General features: G+C 43.0%; 1 protein-coding gene across 5 annotated transcripts in view; it reads left to right on the top strand.

The window, feature by feature from the left end:
• Positions 1 to 20,279, top strand: part of STK39 (serine/threonine kinase 39) — a 198,351-nt gene that overhangs the window by 27,717 nt on the left and 150,355 nt on the right. Inside the window, exon 1 of one of the 5 annotated variants that reach the window (XM_053264749.1) lies at positions 15,619 to 15,734. The exons of the other annotated variants lie outside the window; for them this stretch is intronic. Within the exon in view, the coding sequence (XP_053120724.1) occupies positions 15,695 to 15,734 (40 nt within the window). The 5' untranslated portion in view covers positions 15,619 to 15,694. Of the gene's footprint in view, positions 1 to 15,618; positions 15,735 to 20,279 lie in introns of those variants that run through there. 5 annotated transcript variants of the gene reach the window in all.

The raw sequence follows: 20,279 nt of genomic DNA, 5'->3' as shown, positions 1-20,279 counted from the left end.
TGTTGTGACGCTTGGAACCATTTGTTCTAAGGCTACAGGAATCCACCAGGAAGTCTACTTATGGGCTATGCTGAGATAAGTTTTTGTAATTGCTCACAAACTCTGTTCTTGCCATACTTCATATAAGGGAGCTATTATTTATTTATTTATTTGTTCATTCATTAATCACATTTATATACTGCCCAAACATTTGTCTCTGGGCAGTTAACATAAAACAATTAAAACACATATAAAAAGTTAAAACAATTCAACAATTTAAAATCAATCACAAAATTAAAACCAACAAATTTTAAAAGGCTGAGAAAGCTTGGTTAAAAAGATGGGTTTTTAGATGTTTTTTAAAAATTGCCAGAGATGGGGAGGATCGTATATTAGTGGGGAGTGCATTTCACAATCTTAGGGCAGCAACCGAGAATGCCCATCTCAGATGAGTTGGCAGTAACTGGAGACTGACCTCAGATGACTTCAGTGGGCTGTGGGGCTCATAGTGAAGAAGACGCTCTCTTAAATACCGAGGGGGCCTAAGTCGTTTAGGGCTTTAAGTTATAACTAGCACTTTGTATTTTGCCTGGAAACCTATTGGCAGCCAGTGTAACTCCATCAGCAAAGGTGTAATATGGTCTTTCCAAGATGACCCAGAGACCAACCTGGTTGCCGCATTCTGAACCAACTGAAGTTTCCGGACTACATACAAAGGCAGCCCCACATAGAGCACATTACAAAAGTCAAGTCTGGAGGTCACCAACAGATGTGGGAGGAGAGCTGGTCTTGTGGTAGCAAGCATGACTTGTCCCCATAGCTAAGCAGGGTCTGCCCTGGTTGCATCTGAATGGGAGACTTGATTTGTGAGCACTGCAAGATATTCCCCTCAGTGGATGAAGCCACTCTGGGAAGAGCAGAAGGTTTCAAGTTCCCTCCCTGGCTTCTCCAAGATAGGGCTGAGGGAGATTCCTGCCTGCAACCTTGGAGAAGCTGTTGCCAGTCTGTGAAGACAATACTGAGCTAGATAGACCAATGGTCTGACTCAGTATATGGCAGTTTCCTATGTTTCCTATGTACCACTGTTTTGAGGTAATTGATCTTGAGAAACAGACGCAGCTGGCGTATCAGCCAAAGCTGATAGAAAGCACGCCTGGCCACAGCCTCAACCTGAGAAACCAGGGAGAGGTGTGGATACAGAAGTAATCCCAGACTCCGAACCTGTTCCTTTTGGGGAAGTGTGACCCCATCTAGAACAGGTAGATCAAAATTGTCTCTGGAGTTCTGACCCCGCACAATAAGTACCGCCATCTTATCTGGATTCAGCTTCAGTTTATTCTCCCTCATCTAGCTTCAGATAAATTTTATAGAAAAGCATGCTACTTGTGCAGAGTAGCATTTTTTAATTTTTATTTTGGCAATGTCTAGGTTCATCCATAACAAAATTTAATAGACTTGAGATTACCATGTCCTCCTGCTCTGTAACTTGCACAGGAAATGGGGCAGCTGAACTATTCCCAGGAGAGAGATTTAAACAATCCTATCTCTGACCAATAGGTTACTCTTTTTCCTTCCCCTCCTCTGTCCCCTGCAGTCAGCTTGTTATTTAAAATCATTTTTAAGACCAGAGATGGGGTAGTATCTAATATGCAAGCATTTTAGATACAACATACAGAAGTATTGAAAAGACGTATCTAAAATACTTTCCAGAAAAGACGTATCTAAAATACTTTTCATTTGCTCAGGTATCTTGTATTTTTAAAATACATTGCTGAAACCAAAATACATCTTAGCCAATCATTGCTTTGCTTTCTTGCTTCAGGAGCTGCCTTTTTATTGCAAGCAGGCAGCCCATTGGTTTCCAAGCATCCTCGTGTGTGTTCCCCACTCCCTGAAGTTTGGATGGTTTTACTCTGCTGCTGACTGGTCAGCCAGCCAAGTTTGAAAATCAAAGGGGAGAAAGAGAGAGACTGACCCTGTGAGTAAAATGGGAAATGTGGGGTGAGGGTGGCATGGGAGTCTGGGAAGAGGGGCAAGAGGAAGCAGCCCCCAGATTTTGGATGCAAGAGATCTCCCCACCTCTCAACTTACTTGCTTTAATGTTTGTTTGTCCCTCTAGCTGCAACTAGAAACCTGACCTCACTTGAAGAGGCTGAAGTTCTTCTAGTCCAGTCTTCTGAGTAAATCTGCAACTTGCCTAAGATTTAGGCTGGTTGTTTTGCATAGTAGTTTCAGATATCTCCCTGTCTGTGTTCTCTATTGTTTATTGTGGCTGACTGATAGTTGCAAATATCCCTTTCTTCTCTCTCTGTGAAACAAAGCATCAGCATACTTTTGTCTGAAGTTTACCTTAGAGAGCTTTGTGTTCAGATTGCTGGAGGACATGCAGAGTGCTTAGCTGGCTTTCCAGATTACCTGGCTGTAGTGGGACTGGGACACATGGAGGCTATTTTCATGATCGATGAGAGTGGGTAAGAAGGGCACAGGGGGAAGTCTGCTTTTAACTCACTCCCCCGTCCCCAGACAACCAAGTCCTGGGTTTTTGGCACACCTTCCCATGTGCCCAGATGAGCAGCGTTCCACGGGGAAGCGTGGAGTGATATGTGGCTGGAACTCACTGTGTCTCCCATCTCTGTGCCTCCTTGGGCTGCATGCAGCAAGGTTAAGGGTGTGTTTGCACCCTTAAGCTCGGCTAACAGGTGTCAGGCTGCACGGGAGCACCAGGATTCGCGAGTGGGTCGGGCTGCATGGGAGCACTAGGATCTGCGAGGATCCCGATGCTTCACACAACCAGCCTAACTCGGGCTGAGCTGCCTTATTCTGGGTTAAGCTGGTCGAGAGAATAGCCCTGATATCATTGTGGGACACACAGAACAATACAGGAAATCAAGCAGCCATGCTTAGACTGGATTAAAAGCTTCTCACGTTTAATAGCCACCTTTTCCCTCAGCCTGTAAAGTTGGTCACATTGAGAGACGGAGAAAGAAAGACTGCTTCACATGTACAGTATCCCAAGTTTATTTCCCCCCATTTTATCCTTGCAACAATCCTTTAAGGTAGGCTAGGCTGAGAAATAGTGAGTGATCACCCAGTGATCTGTCCGAGTGAGCGTTTCATGACTGAGTGAGGGCTTCAATTTGGGTCTCCCAGTCCTCATCCAGCAAACTAAGTTAAAATGTTCTTTGTTTTCTGACTTGTAGGAGGATAGGCAAATCAACCCTATTGTATATAAACTAGAAGCTTTCTTTAGCTTACTGAGTTAACAGCTTGGGATTAGAGGAATCCTTCTGAGTCACTCCTGTTTAAAACAACAACAATGAAACACCCCAAATTACATTACATTCTGCTTCAAGAATAGCAGAGAGAGGAGGAGGAGAGTGGATTACTTGAGGTAACTGTTCTCCGCATATGATTTGACCATATGACTGCTTCACTAGAAATACAACTCACTGCTCATTTGACTATGCCACAGGTATAGGATTACAGCCTTTGTCATGACTAACTATCACTTATTTCAGTGGGTCTACCCTAAGCAGGATTAACATTGGATACATCCTATTGTGTTTTGATTTCTTTTTACATACTTTGTGTATATTTTGCCCACTCTCCCCCTAAAAAGCCTGCAGATGCCCATGGTGGGTGGTAAGAATGGAGAAACATAGCAAAAAGAAATGGGGTATTATATTTGGAATTATGGATCTAATTGTTGAAAAACCAGTATGTTGTATGGGTCCGATGGCTTTCTTTTTTTAAGATATAATACAAATCTAACCGCAAGTGCTCCCATAGAACAGTTATTTCCCTTTGCTGGGAAGATTCCGAGCTTCAGAAGGCACAACTTGAGTGACTTAATCTTTGAAAAACTTGTTTCTCTCACCGTACGGTCATCTTGCAACAGAGATGTCTGAAATTTATATTATTGTACACATATGCCAAAGTGGTGCAAAGATTTCATACAAACGAAGCCATACAAATGCAGGCATGTTTGACTAGTAAACAATACTATTTAATTTAACTGTAAAGGATTGTAAAGAGGAGATTCCAAATTCTGTTATATTTGTGGTGTTATTCAGAATGAAGTTGTTAATTCTAAATGATTTTATTTTTGTAATTCTGGTCATTGGTTGTACTAATAAAGACTGACTGACTGACTGACTGACTGACTAGTAAACAATAGCTGTGGTGCTAATAAAGTCTTAATCAGAGATGGGCAAAATACTTCTTAAAAGTATTTTAGAAACAATACACAAAATACCTGAGCAAATTTATTTTAGATACAAAATAATGGTATACAAAATAGTTTTTTTCAAATACAAAATACAGTGCCTGAAAAGGCGGGGGGGGGGGGGGGCAATTTTGAGATGTTATTTACTTTACTTATCCAAGCTTGTTTCCATTTCATTTAAGCAATATGATCATATGGATTGATCCAATGAAGAACACCAAGTAGTGGAAAGGCAAAGAGATCAAGAAACCAAGTATAGATATTGAAGTATTGTGAAAGAATCATGCTGGGAATCTGTGGGGCAATTTAGGAAGTAGTGATACTGATATTGACAAAAGGGGAGGAATGATCGAATGCTGGAATACTTGGAAGTCTGCTGTATTATGTCAAAGATGACATACAGATGTGAGGCTTGGAATGTGGTGGCTAATCTTTTTGATGACAGCTAAAATAGCAGAACATTGAAACGCAACAAAATTCCTTCAGCCTTGGATTAACTAAAGTTTGCAGAGCAATTCACAGATCAATTTTTCACTGACTGTGAACACGACATAAGAATGAATACTTGTGCTGTCGAATAGATCTTCGAATAGGAAAACACTGCTTCACATATATGATTGCACTTGTTTATGTTATATATATTGGCAATATTGTGTGCTTAAACATCTACAGAATATAGCACCAGCAGTAAAAAAAAATTTAAAAAAAATTGCACCATGTGTTTATACTGGAAACCAAAAGCTTTCAGCTAAAGAACTGGCTGGTTAGTTCAAAGTATGTATGAACACCTTCTGCTTTGCAGCCCATTGTCTGCTTTGTTCAGTTGCTTTTAGATGCTCTGTGTTATGACAAACATCTCTAGTATGCTTAGTTTTTCTCCTTCTCCTTTCCCAACATTGACTACTCTGTACCTGCTTCCTCTGTAGTCCTATTCAAACATTATGTTGTACATGTACTTATGTGTGTGTGTTGGGTGAATGTTGTACATGCGGTCAACTTAAAATGAATCTGACTACGGTAGTTAATGTGCTACTACATGTGCATTTGAACATAATGTACGGATAATTGTACGTGAGTGTGTGTGTGTGTGTGTGTGTACGTACACAGATCCTGTGTGAATAGGGCCTGTGCCCCTCTCCCCCCCCCCCCCCCGCTTCAGGAAAGTTCCATACTATCACACCAGCTCAGCCAAATGGTTTTAGAAGCTTTATTAGTACCTCTACTATAAGATTAATGTCCTTGTCAACACAAGTTAATCCTCTTCCTTCCCACCTCACCCTCCCTCCCCCCGTAGCTTCAGTGTAAGGCAGAGTTCAGCTGCAGTATAAGGCAGGGCACAACTCTTTTTGTCTCAGTTGTGGCACTTTCTTTTCTATCTGCTGCAGGGTTAGGAGATGTCAATGGACTGAGGTGGTGTTCATGCTCCGCTCAGTGGGTGCAACCATGGCTTTGACCATGGTGCATCAGCCAAGCCGATATTGTTTGAAAAGGAGAGGGCCAACCTTCCTAATGCAGCGGCAGCCAACTCAAGGCTTTCTGGCTCTTTTTGGACTACAACTGCAGTTTATTGCAGCTGGGTGTGATAGGAGTTGTTGTCAAACAGCCAAAAAGCCTCAGGTTGGCCACAGCTGTTATAAAGGCTCCCTCACATCTTCACTCCTTTCCTTACTTCATCTGCTTGGGCTATTGGAAGGCAGAGTCATTGTTTCCTACCTGCTGTAGAACACCTTATGCAGAAACCATTATTGGGGTAGCAGGGCGTGTGTGTGAAGTGAAAGCTGTGAATCCAGGCTAGTTTTTGTGTTGCAGACTAGGTAGGTAGACTGCTTAGAGTATGGGATGGATTTACAGACTTCTGTATGTGGAAGCTCTTCTGTTCCTCCTCCAAAACAAACTAAACCCCTTTTAATGTTTATCTGCTGCAGGCTTTGATTCTCAATTTTAAAGCGGCACAGGGCTGCATGCCGAAAACAATCGCCAGACCCTGCCTAACCTGCACGCTCTTCCTGTCTGAGGAGGAGGTCTGGGAGAGAGATCTCCACAGTGAACACGCAGGCTAGCAAGAGCTTGAAACAAGCTGTAACTGTCTCTTTGTTTTTTCCAAAATTGATAAAGCAGCCTATTTAGGATGGTTTGGGGATTTATTTATTTTTTTTTGCAAGAGCACTAACTGTTAGACAAATGGGCTTTGTCTGCATGCTTTAGAACTGAAAGAACAGAATGTGACGGAATCTGAGCACCAGCCTCACTCTCTGCCTTCTAGAACTTCAAAAGCTTCCTGCCCTGATAGGCACTGCCTGGTCTTTTAGGTTGAGTGAAAGCTTTTACTTGTCTTGACATTCACGAGCAAACTGTGCAGGGGTTGGTCCAGGAGGGCGTGTCTGTCTTCTCTCCCATAAATATTTTAACACCTGTTTTAAGAATAGGAGTGCCAGTCTTGTGGTAGCAAGCATGCATTGTCCGCTTAGCTAAGCAGGGTCCACCCTGGTTTTCATTTAAATGGGAGACTACATGTGAGCACTGAAAGATAATTCCTCTCAGGAGATGGGGCCGCTTTGGGAAGAGAATCTACATGTAGAAGGTTCCAGGTTCCCTCCCTGGCTTCTCCAAGGTAGGGCCTAGGGAGAATCCTGCCTGCAACCTTGGAGAAGCTGCTGCCAGTCTGTGTAGGCAATAGTGAGCTAGGTGACCGATGGATGACTCGGTATAAGGCAGCTTCCTATGTTCCTATAATTATTTCTTTTCTCTTTCCCTATTCTCCCGCCGCCCCATCATAATAGGTGAAAACATGGGGTATCCCAGAATTCCTCTTGGTTCAGCTTACTATCATCTCTTGGAGACATGGCCATCCTGGAGAAGAGCTGTATTATCCCTCCCCGCCCCCCTTTCTCTTTAAAAGAAGCCTCCACTTCCTTTATTATTGCAAATTGCTTTCTGTAACAAACACAGTTACTGGAGAATGTTGAGGTGTTAAATGATAAGCAGCTGTTTATGTAAATGGTATGAAACTCTCCTAAATAGAGTTAGGCCATTGCTCCATCTGATTCAATATTGTTTACCCCAACTAGCAGCTGTTCTCCAGGATCATAGTCAGAGGTCCTTCGTTCTAATTAAATTGTTAAAAATGCAATGCGAGGTGCTGCATCCACTGTGCATGGGGATGTACCGCAGCAGCAGCAGAGCAAATAGAGTGAGGGATAGGTAGCTTCTGCCCGAGAACCGCTCTTGCCCAGTGCATTGCTAACCTTGTAGTAACCTACAGGAAGGGAGTACTCCACCCCAAAAAACTCACACAGCTAAGCAGAAAATAGAGCTCAAGTTTGTGTTAGATGGAGGATAAATTAAGCTGAATTCAAATGTCCAATACATTTTGAACCAATGTTGCCTTCCAGGGCAACTGTAAATGAAAAGATCCATACAATAAAACAAATGCAAAATCAAACGCTAGTATTAATATACACACACACACACACACACATACACATATACTAGTAGAAACTGTTTCATTCAAAAATAAAACTAAGTTCTAATAATATTGGTAGTCACAGGGGCCATTAATTTCATAGTTCTTTTTGTTCCTGGGCCACTTTGTTTAGAAGTACCTTGTTTCTTTCTTGACAAAGATGGCCCTGGATGAAACCAACTACTTGAATTACTAAACAACTGATTATGATGAACTGGATTAGTAACTGACTACTTAGCAGATACCAGGGAGAAGGTGGGTGTCCTAAACTAGATTTTGGAGGGTGTTCTGGCCTAGATAGGGTTAAACAAACTGAAATTTGATCCAGATCAGATGGAGATGCTCTGAGTTGATAACACAGATTATTTATTGTTAAATTTTCTATACCGCCTTTCATTAAAACAGTCTCAAAACAGTTCACACAAGTTAGAACAAGACTACAAAAATTACACATTTAAAATATCAGCTAGAATATAAAAATACAGATCTGATTAAAAAACAAACACAATATAACCATAAAAGATACAAAGCAGCAGCAATAGGGACAATCATATAAAAGCCTGGGTAAAAAGCCAAGCTTTCACATACTTTCTAAGAACTCTTTGCCCTGGGATGTGGTGATAGCCACCAGCTTGGACGGCTTTAAAAGGGGCTTAGACAGATTCCTGGAGGACAGGTCTATCAATGGCTACTAGTCTGGTGGCTGTGGGTCATCTCCAGCCTCAGAGGCATGATGCCTCTCAATACCAGTTGCAGGGGAGCAACAGCAGGAGAGAGGGCATGCACATACCTCTTGCCTGTGGGCTCCTCCCCAGAGGCATCTGGTGGGCTGCTGTGTGAAACAGGATGCTGGACTAGATGGGCCTTGTGCCTGATCCAGCAGGGCTGTTCTTAAGTTCTTATGTGATGGAGACTACCCCAATGGAATGGTGGGTTAAATCTGGTTTTGAATGGGGTCGTATGAAGCCAATGCAACCTCTGCTGGACCTTGTTGCAGGTAGCTCCGAAACAACAACAGGAAGCACCTGCCAGTTGGAACACAATGCCATAGCCCATGGAAGGGCTTTTTCTGTTGCCGCCCCTTCACTTTGGAATTCTCTCCCCCCCGCCGCCCCAGATTCGGTCTGCCTCCTCCCTCTCAGCCTTTAAGATCTTATTGAAGACGTTTCTTTTACGCCAGGTGTTTGCCATTTAAATCTCTCCCCCCCCTTCTTTTAAAATCTTTTAAAAATCTCAGATGCTGTCCCTGAGTCTGTGGATTGGGCGGCATATTAAATCTCTTAATAAATAAGTAAATAAATAAATAGTGACAGCTTCAAAAAACAAACAAACCCCAATTACTACAAATGGGTGGGGGGTCTGAAAGAAATGTTGGATTTCTAACCACATACAATACAACGTGACAGTTGGGAGGGGCCGACAGTGTTGCATCATATCGGGACCGAACATTGTGAGACATGCTTAGGCCTAGCAGGCCGAGAAACTATAAAGCTTTGTTATAGCTTTATAATAGACCCACTGGTGGCTTGTGTATATAGCAGCAACGTTTTGTCTGTGTGTGTGTGCGCGCAATATGGGAAATGACGTGCAAACTGAAAAGTGGTTGTATGAATCGGCTGCTAAGAGCTGACTGGCAGGAAGAAAAGGTGTGCTCTTGACACCAGAATTAGTGTGTTTTGTGGGTGAAATGGAGCCAGGAGTCTTCCAGCATGTTTCATTCTCCATTTTTCTTTTCCATTTTTTAGAAGGAAAGAACTGTGTGCTCTTCTTAATCTTGGAGGCAAATAGTGGAAAGCAAACACTGGATGCAGGATGTTTACTGCTTAAGTGAAACTTCAAGAAACACAAGTGGCTGTTATGCCAGTGTCTTCGTGATGGATCACTGCAAGACAAATTTCACTTTCTAAGAATGTTCCGGCATGTGTGCTAGTATAATGGTCTATTCTTTTTGCTTCAACCTGTTTAAGAAGTTGACTTGGCAAAAGTTCTCTTCTGCCAGCCTTACCCAAGGAAAGGGCCTTATGTTTGAAGGGCAGAGTTCCCGGTAGACAAGTCGAGTCACTTTTTTTGTATTTAGGAATAGGCCATTTCAGTGAGATGCACATTCTACGGGTAAAATACAAGGCAAAATTATTGGTTTCAGTAGACAATAGGATATTAAATCAGTCACTTAAAGAGTTTAGCAGCCTCTATTCAAAAGTTTTGCCAGACATGTCTCTCTTTTTGCCATACTGCAAAAAGCAGTACTCTGTGTGATATAGATATCTTTGTCTGATAATGAGATACAAATGATACCGAATGTAGGCCAACCTACTGAGTTACTGTATATGCTTCTGCTAAAAGAAAATGGCTGGCCAGTGTTGCAATCACATTGACATAAGTGAGTGATGTTCCGGTGCTCCTGTAAGACAGTGGTTCTGTTCAGCCATAACACTAAACCTTGGTTTAGCACTGTCACCCTGGAGAGTCACTGACTTGCACACTCCTCACTCACTCACGTGCAAAGAGAGTAAAAGCTTTTGCTTTAGGCTTTCCAGTAGGGGAAAACCTGAAGGATGAAGTGGTGGCAGGTAGAGGAAATATGTTGGTAGTAGTACAGGGTGACATAAATAAGATGGGACCAGCTCTCGTTTAAAAAGTCCTTTAATAAGACATGTATTGTTCATTAGTAACTTCTATTACAGTTGTTGCAATGAGTTACAAAAAATGTTGGAAATGTCCTTCATTAGTTTCCATGCATGATTCAACTCCTTTAACTAAGCTTCCAGAGAACTTCTCCAAAATTTGTGGATTTATTTTGTGTATAGCACTGGAGTTATTGTGGAGTTCATTTTTGGCACTCCAATAAAGATTGTTTTGAAATGAACATAGCCCGATAAATGGAAACAAGTTTCAGCAGTGAAGAATGTTGGGTCCATCAGATTTTGCTGAATCCAGCAGCAAAATGCCATGCGTTTTGCAAAGCCAGGCAGTCTTAATTCATGGACGACACTTATCTTGTATAGCTTTAACTTGAGTTGCTGAAGTGTTCTTCTGCAAATCTCCCTATTTACACTTGTTTTGCTAATTGTCAAGCAGATGTCTTCAGACTGCATATGATATACTCACATTTAATTTCTCTTTGTTCACACACCTCTTTTAGGATAATTCTGTTTCGGCAGGATAACTGATCCTGTGGTATGAAATCTTCTAACAAAGCTGGGTCTATCTAATTTGTGTTGCCCTGTAGAATGATGCTTTTCTGCAGTGTTCATAGCCCTTTGTGTACAGTGTATCAGTAGTCCTTAACTATCCTATGAAGTAAGTCAGTATGTATTTATTAAAACATTTATAGCTTTCTTTTCTGCCTCACTAGAAGCACCCAAGACCAGCTATCTACATTCATTGAAAAACTATGTTAAAATAAACCAGAATTGGACAGCATGGTTTGATTTGAAAGCCTGTTGCAAACCCAGGTTTTTTTTAGCTGGCATTGAAACACCATCAAGGTGGTTGACAGGTGGCTCTCCCTGGGCAGGGAGTTCCACAGTTTGGATGCTCAGGCAAAAAGGCCCCCCTCGTGTTCTTGCCAGCTGAACCACAGATGGTGGTAGGACTCACAGCAAGTTCTCCCCATCTGATCTTGGCAGATGAACAGGATAGTGTGGAAGGAGACACTTCTTGAAGTCTCCTGGTTTTAAGCAGTTTAAGGCTTTAAATAAGATAAACAACACTTTTAATGGAGCTTGGATATGGTTCAGTGCTATCACATTGCAGATGTGGGCCCTGAAACTGAGAGAAGGTAGCATAACAAGGACAACTTGGTGGGCTCATGGCAGTGATTACTTAGACTCTCACCTTTGGCCCTTGTACTGCAGTGACTCCCACTTTCTTCTCCCCCCCACATGTTGCATAATATAATCTTTTATTCAAAGAGGGCCCCTCCTGGCCATTTAGTTCAGGAATGGATTCCAAGTTATAGCAGCTCCACAACTTTGGAAAATCTCTTGTCTGGCTGGCTGGTGCACCAAGCACCTTCTCACTATAGAGTGTTTTGGTCTCTTTGGTTCATCGCTCAGCTTCACTTGTTCATGACTGGCAGTTGTTTGTGTTGCTTTGAAACAATTAGCAAAATAGCGAATTCCTTGTTTTGTGTGCAGTCGGGAGACATGAATACGAAGTTTCCAGCTGTGCTCCGTAGATTGTTATAGGTGTTGACAGCAGCAGATTTCAATGTGCCCAAGTGATAGTGTTAAGGAATTAATATGAAAATATCCTGTTCCACCCCCACCCCCCATTGAATTGGCTGAGAAGCTGACTTTAATTAGTATCTTGGGGGGAAAAATTCCACAGGGAAAGGAAGAAATCTCTGCTTGATTGCAATTATTTGGGTAAGAGACTAGTTCTGTATTGTGTCCGAATTCCTTCTGATCAGAAGAGTGCAAGCTAAATGTTTTAGCACATTGATTGAGAATGGAGGCGGCTTTTATTTTGATCTGAAAAATTTGTCACATATATTTTCCTCGAGCCTTTACAGTCTCCTTTCCCCTCCCTGCTATAGTGTCTTATATATATCATTTGGCAAGGTGGAAGATTACGCTTTTGAAATCTACCAGAAGAAAAGTTGTGCTGTATCAGGATAGGAATAAAAATATTAAGGATGCTTTTTGCGCAGAAGACCCCAGATCTGTTCTCTTGTATCTCCAGTTCAAGGGCCAAGTGGGAGGTGATGAGAGAGACCTCTTCCTTTTGATCCTGGAGAGCTGTTGCCAGCCAGAGTAGCTGGTACTGGGCTGGGTGAACCAGTGGTCTGACTCTGTACAGGGCAGCTCCATGTGTTCATGCAATGACCTTGCGGGGTGTGTGTGTTGCTCAGGCTTTTGATGTCTGACTGCTAGTAGCTAGCTTTCCTCCGAGATGCTGCAGACTGATCCGAAGATAGAAAATTTGCTTCGTTGCCTGATTTCCGTCCTCCCCTCCCCACCCCCACCCCTTGCAAGCTGGAGATCCATAATACTGTTTCAAATCTAGCTGACTCTGGATGCTAACACAAGCCTATTAATATTAAAACAGCATCAGTTCTCTGGTGGGGGAGCTAGCCAGCTAATGCAGGTAAATGAGAAGAGCTTCTGTTCCTCTTTCATAGCACTGTTGTATCCTTTTACAGCTGGAAGATCTCCTGTGTAAATGCCTTTGGGGTTGAACAGGAAGAACACTATTGTCTTTGCCAATGGATCATATGTTCCTCCTGTCAATACTACCTTCAGTTAGCAGGAAAAGAAGACAAAGAGCTACTGCAGAAGTTGGCTGGTGTATGCAAAATCGGAACACTGTGATGAGTGGCTGGCTCTGAGTCTGTGCTGTGCTTTCTCCACCAAGCTAAGCAGCGTCCTGGCCAAGATGGTGGTTGTACAGCCTGTCTCTGTTGCCGCAGGGCCAGAGAGCTGGACACTGAGTGTTCCTCATGTGGTGGTTTTGAGGATGTAATTGCCCATATGGAAGCTACGCTGAGAGGTGACTTGTATCTTTCTGTTTATGACTGGAGCAGAAAAATGGTGATTGGCATGTGTGAATGTAACTCTTCCACATTCAGTTTTCCCCTCCTTGGTGCTCACTGAACACAGGAAGATGGGATATGGGAGGATGCCAACTAATTATGCTCCCTGTCTCAACATGCTCACTGGCCATGCACCTAGACCACTGTATGTTGAGCACTTGTCTTAGGGTTGCCATATTCTGGCTTTCCAAATCCGGGTGCCTAATTTGCATATTCTGTAAAATGGCTTGAAAATAATTTTTGAGCAGAATAGGGACTGCATGTTTTGCTCCATAACTCTGCTTCTACGAGAGCCAGAGCTTAGCTTTTTTTTTTTTTTTTTTACAATGCAGGCTGAAATCCGGGCGAATCTGGCTGGGCTAAGCAATCTGGGTGAGATGCTTAAAATCCGGGTGAAACCTGAAATTCCAGGGGGCCTGACAACTCTAACTTAGTGCAGTTCTGAACTTGGAGGGTTCCACATGACAACTCTCCCAAGCGTTGCTGCTGCTCTCTGCAGACTACTGTTGAATGTGCAGAAGCCCGCGCAACCTAAATGAGCACAGTGGGGCTGGCTGCACGGTTTCCTCTAAGGCATGCACATGTGTGTGCACTCACAAGTTTTGGGATGTCAGCTCAGTTCAATTTAGATTTTGCTCAGGCTGAATCAGGAAGGCCCCATTCTGAATGCAGGTGTGCGTACACTGCCTTGATACTGCTGCCCAGAACAAAACTAATTCCCCACAGATATGAAAAAAAATTAGAGGGACCACTGCTGGCTAGCTGGTGTGCTCCCACTCTCCCACATTCATTGAAGGTGGGGGAGCTACTGATTCAGTAGGGCTAATATCCCAAGGTGCTTTTTTCATTGGAGTCCACTCACATGTTCAGATGTCGGTCATCATGACTAGAGAAAGCATGTACATGCATGGATGAACCACACATACTAAGTGCAATGAACTGAGCACATGTATAGTTGAAAGATCATTGTATTTGTGTGCTTCTGTGCTGTAGGAACCAGGGGCGTAGCAAGGTTGGAGTGGGCCCAGAGACAAGATTCTAAAATGGGCCCCTCGCTGATATACACACACAAGTGTGCTGATCCCCCACTCAAATCCCATGGAGGCTGACTGAGAATGGTTTGCAAAAGGAGGCTTGTGCAGCACAGTGTACGTTAGGAGCCACTTTGCGGCAAGACTGCAAGAGAAACTGAGATTCAGAGTGAGGCAGGGAACCAAGTCCCCACCTTTTTTAAAGGTGGTTTCCAAAGATGATCACCACCTCCTCCTCTTATCTCTTGGTTGTTGCCTCTTCTCCTCCTCATAACAGACAAGACTCCCCTGCAAAATCCCAGGGGGGCTGCAAATGACTCTCATCCAGAAAGGATTGAAAAAGGAAACTCACACAATGCAAACTAAGAGACAGCCACTTTGCAGCAGCCAGTAGTACTGCAGGAGAAGTTGGGAGTCGAGGGGAAACCATGTCTGCCTCTTTTTAAACAAGTTTCCCCAAAAGATGACCTGACCAACAGCTGTTTTTCCTGGGTTGCTGCCTCTTCTCAGTTAACAGCCTTTAGCACCCCCACCTGGGGGGGCTGAAAAGAGCTCAGAGGGGTTGCCAGAAGATCGGGCAATAACCATTTTCCAGTGGGGCTGTAGGAAAGCTGCACTTGTATTTGCTAACTTAAAACAACAACAACAACCCAGGCTTCGTTAACGTTGCTACGCTCCCTGGTCACATTTTAGCACCCACCCCCACACAGTCACAACATGGCAAAAAAATCAGAAGGAAACACACAAACAGTTTTTTGCTCTAGCAAAATTGAGAACAAAAGAAAGAAAGAAAGAAAGAAAGAAAGGGAAGCATCCAATGAAAAAGCAATAAGAAAGTAGAAGTCTTAGGATGCTGGGAATTGTGTGCAATCTTCTTTATCAATGTAGTAATAAATTATGTGCCCAACACATTTCCACTATAAACTTTCTTTAGGGACATTTATACAACCATCTTAGAGGAGATCAATTGAAAAAACAAAGCAAAACCCATCCCCAACAGTGGCTTCCAAATGAGGGAGAAAAGAAAATCTCTCTCGAAGAAAGGCACACAGAGATTAACTCAAACATGGGGGAGGGGGGAAAAACCCCATACATTCAGAAATCACACACAGAGAGAAATCACTCACACACACTCACACCACCAGGGAGAAAGTGATCTTATTACTTTCAGATACTAAGCAGTTTAGTATCTTCAGACCCAACAGCCAGTGCGTCCAACAATCTTTTTCTCAGTTTCTCGAGTGTCTAATCTCCTCTAGAATGACTCTGTTCTGTTGCAATGCAGATTTGCAGTTGCCCGCTCTCCCGCTCTGGCTCCGCCCCCTGGAGCACATGTGCCTCCAGCAGCCAATGAGAGAGAGCCTCTGGAAGGGGAGGAGGAGAGCCTACTGTTGTTCACACGGCAAAAGGGTGGTGGAGGGAGAGGAACGGCACGGCGAGACTTTTGGAAAGAAAAAATAATGAATGGAAGGCTAGGGAGAGTCGTGTGGGGGCCCCCAGGTAACCACCTCCCCTTGCCTAATTAAAGTTGCGCCCCTGGTAGGAACATATATTGGTGATGGGGAGGAAATCACAAAATAGGATCTCTTCTTCTTTTTTTCCCCTTCTTTTTTTTTGCATAGTCAGGCTTTCCATCATGGTGTCAAGAAGTGACTTTGGCACCCTAGTTTACAAGAACCATTGATTTTTGGTGGGGTGTGTGTGTGTGTGTGTGTGTGTACGTACGTACATACATACACACTCTCTTAATCTTTGGGGTATTTGCATCTTTCCCCAGCATGGCTTGCTTTTTCAATGTTTACTCTAACATTCTATATAACATTCTATTCATGGGCGGAACTACCATTAGGCAAGGGGAGACAGTTGTCTGGGGGCCCCACTGCCTTGGGGGCCTCCCCAGAGACATCTCACATGACTCCCCATTGCCCCCTGCCCAGCCCAGCCCAGCCCAGCCCCTTCAGCCACTTGCCCTGTTTGCCTTCTCTCCTGCTTGTCTTCCTGGCCGGCAATCTAAGCAGCAGGCAAGCTGCAAAGAGCTCCTTTCCTCCCCGCCTCTCAGCTGATTGGTGGGTGGGCCGTGCTTCTAGGGAGGCCTTCGTGTAGGCCTCAGTGAAGCCTGAACTGGAGTAGGCTTACAGGGAGGCCCCAAGCAAGCAAGGAAGGAGGCAGGCAGGCAGGCAGAGTGGCCCCCACAGCTCTCTGCAGCAGACCCTCTGCCCAGCCGAGCCAGCCCAGTATTTGCCAGGTAGCATGTGAACTCCTTTTTGTGGTCAGCACCCACCCCACAGATATATAGGGATCTGCTTGCCATAGGGCTTTGATACGGCGGGGGTGGGGGGGTGGAGACTGAGAAGTCTCTGAATATTTAATTTGAAACAGCTTGGAAAATTTGCTGGCTTTAAAAACTATCTAAAAAGTCCTATAAGTGGCTTGTTCCATGGCAGAAAATTATAAAAACTTCTGGAACAAACAATATTATATTTATTTTATTTATTCATTCATTCTTTTATAAATGCACTTATGTTCAAGTTGTTTTGCAACCCAGAAGGTCTGAGTGAGAACTGTGAAGCATGTGTGTTGTGCTTTTATTTTATTTTATTTTATTTTATTTTATTTTATTTTATTTTATTTTATTTTTCTTGTGTGTGAATTGCTCCCCAATAACTGGCAGGGACTTCAGGGTCAATCTGTCCAACATGTGAATGCAGCACCTCCATTCCAGAGGAGATGTGTGTTAAAGGGCTTTAAAAGCCTCGTGTGAAAAACCTCCTGGGATCGAACTTGACTGAATTTGTTCAGAATTCTGAGAAAACAAACATAGGCTCACCCTGCATGGTTGAAAGTCTCCTTTGCTAATCTGCAGCGAGGGTCCCATTTTAATAATTAGTGTTTCTAGTGTGTTCTAGGTATTAAAAGTAGCACAAATAAATAGTACTCAATGTATATCACTATATATTGTGAAGTGTGTGTGTATTCAGTGAAATGTATTTCTAGGCAGCATAATAAAGTGGTGGCCCACGACCTCTGTGCATCTGAGACATGGTACCAAATACCACCCTCCATCGTTCACATCTTCCACCCCACTCTCTCTCCCCCCCCCCAATTTTTAATTTTGCAAGCACATACCTTTGTTACTTCCTTCTCTGGAGCAATGGTAGCTGCACATATGTGCCTTCCACTTTTGTCCACTGCTAGACTAGTTATGAAAAGGAAGAAGAAACAATGAAAGGGCAGTATAGTCCTGGACACTGTATAGAGCATCTACTACACTAGTGCCTTTTCCACAAAGTACTGGAGATGCTTCGTGTCTCCAGTACTCTTGCCTTTTCCTCACTTCCTCTTCTGCTTCATCACCCTTTTCATAACCAATTCAGTGGTGCATAGAGGAGGAGGAGGTGCATGTGCCTTGCGCTAAGGCAGGCAGCAGAGAGGAAGAGGAGGAGGTCAGGAGGAGAGAAGTGAAGCAGCTCTTTGCTTAGTTCAGACTCTGTGCCACCAGCCAAGAGCTGCTCTGGTGGTAAGGAATAAAAGAGGAAGGCATGCTTATGCCCCCCCCCAATGGTCACTTCAGGAGGTTGCCTCGCCTCAGCTTGTGGAAGGACACCCCTGAAACTATACATGTAAAGAGCTGGGAAATCGCTGGTGGTGAGATATTTGATGTTTGCATCTTGTGTGATAGAGCGTCTGTATTGCTTTATCTGCTCATGAAATGTAATAAAGATGTTGATGACTGGAAGACCAGGATCACTTGAGGGATTTGCTTTCTGGGAGAGGAGGTGTGTAGTGCAATCCTGACTCCCCACGGAGTGAGCTTAACCTCCTAGTCCTCATAAAGGCATGAACCTTTGTTGTAGCTTCCATCCTCCTTCCAATCCACCCACCTTCCAGATCCCCTGCTCTGCTGAAGATAAAGTTATCAGGTGTAATGGTTTGACTGGAACTGGTGTTGCCCGTTGTCTTATGGTCTTGGAGAGGACGTTATGAATAACATCCGGCCATGTCTTGCAAGTGTTAGTGTTCTAGGTTGGCTCTGAAATGGTCCTTTCTGATAGCATTTCATATGCCGCTTGGCACCATCCCAAAGTTACAAGAAAGCTAGAGATACAGTTATAAACCAGTGGTGTGCAATATGTAGAACTGAAGAATAGTGGAGGAAAATTCTGGAGGATAGAAACAGTATTTTATGTATACTCCACTCTTCTGAAACAAGCTGCACCCAAAGTAGATTGCAAAACACAGAACCAACAGCACTATAAATACAGGCTACAGTAAAACAACAACAGTATAGTAATGCTTGGAGTACAGTCTCAAAGTCAAAGCAAGCTGGAAAGAGGATAAACCTGGCTACCATATTGATATGTTTTTTTTAATACCTTGTGTAAGATATTAGCTAATGACACTGCAATGAGGCCACAGTGAAAATTAAACGGCTAATACACTTTAAATCAGGGTTTCTTAACCTTGGGCCCCCAGATGATGTTGGACTACAACTCCCAGAATCCCCAGACATGGCCTTTGTGCTTGGGGATTTTGGGAGTTGTAGTCCAACAACATCTGGGGGCCCAAGGTTAAGAAACCCTACTTTAAACGGTTCCTTGAAGTGTGTGCTGCAGAATGCTATGAATTTGGTGGAGAAATGGCAGGGAGGAGGGGTCTTTAAGCCTTCCCCTCTCTCCAAGCACCCCTTTACCCTGTGGTTCCTCCAAGTCAAATTCTAAATCAAATTCACAGCTGTTCTTGTTGTGTGGTGTGTGTGTGTGTGTGTGTATTATTTATATAATATATGAATTCATAAAATATAGATTTAAAAGACCCTCAGGAGTTTTAAACCTCTCCCCTGTAACCTCTAGCTGGATCCCAAAGTTAGACAGGAGATTGCTTGGCTCTTCAAATATTTATCCCATTACTTATTAAGTGGAACTTCTGTGTATATATTGGCAAACAGATTGACTCTTGTTGTACTTAAGGTTACCCAAAGCACTTCCTTCTTCTTACATTAAATCCTGGCAACATGCACAAGATCTCTCAATGGACAATAGCATCTACTGACAAGATAGACAAAACTTACCCATCTTCATTCAGAATGGGCCTGGGCTTTCTGAACTCCCTGCCCCCTGGGAATTCCTGGAAAAGAATAGTGTTGAGGAGTGCTCTAGCATCCTTCTCTGCCCCAGTCTCTGCCTACTCACCCCCTTTCACAAGCGTGTGGAGAGTCCTTCTGACTGAATCAACTGAACTACGAGGCATTTACAGCAGCATCTCTCAGTGTTCTGGGTAGCATTTAGAAGTTTGGGTAAGTTTGGAAGCCTCCATTTTGTTACCAGGAACACAATGGAACTTTAAAACTGGGCCTCCTCTGTTGCTGGTTCATCCTCCCGCCCTCCCTGACTTTGGAAGGTTTGTCTTGGAAAGGGCAAAGAGGGGATAGGTGGCTGGCCCTGAGCTAACCTAACCCCAAGTCAAACCTTTTTTTTTTTAATTTAATAAGAATTTTTATTAAGAAGTAAACCAAAGGAGACGGAAACAAATCACCATAAAGACAATATAAAACCAATCATTTTTCATAATGAAAAACTTCATTTTTCTAATTAATTACATCAGTAAAGAAAAGATATCTAGTACAAGATAAAGCAAAAGAAATTCAGACTCTTAAAGTTGTAAAATCTGATCAGCTTCTTGTAAGTTACCTATCGAGAACACTATAAGTCAAATCCAGAAAACAGGAACAAAGTTTGACCATAATGGATATTATAATTTATAAAGGGTTCCCAAACAGACATGAATGATTCAGTAGATATACCATGTACATAAGCAGAGACTTTTGAAATTGAAACATAGTCCCACACTTTCAAAAAGCAATCGATTAAGGAAGGGATTTCCAAAATACGCCAGTTAGAAGCATATATAATCCTAGCCGCTGTAATCACATATAAGCGCAATTCATTTAATTTGGCAGGAATATAAGGTTTTATCATACTTAAAAGAAAAATTTCTGGAAGAAAGGGAATCTTAACTTCTAAGACTTGTTCAATTTTCATTCCCCTG

The sequence above is a fragment of the Hemicordylus capensis genome, chromosome 1 (assembly GCF_027244095.1).
Source record: "Hemicordylus capensis ecotype Gifberg chromosome 1, rHemCap1.1.pri, whole genome shotgun sequence".
NCBI lineage: Eukaryota > Metazoa > Chordata > Lepidosauria > Squamata > Cordylidae > Hemicordylus > Hemicordylus capensis.
This window is presented reverse-complemented; position numbering and strand designations above follow the sequence as displayed.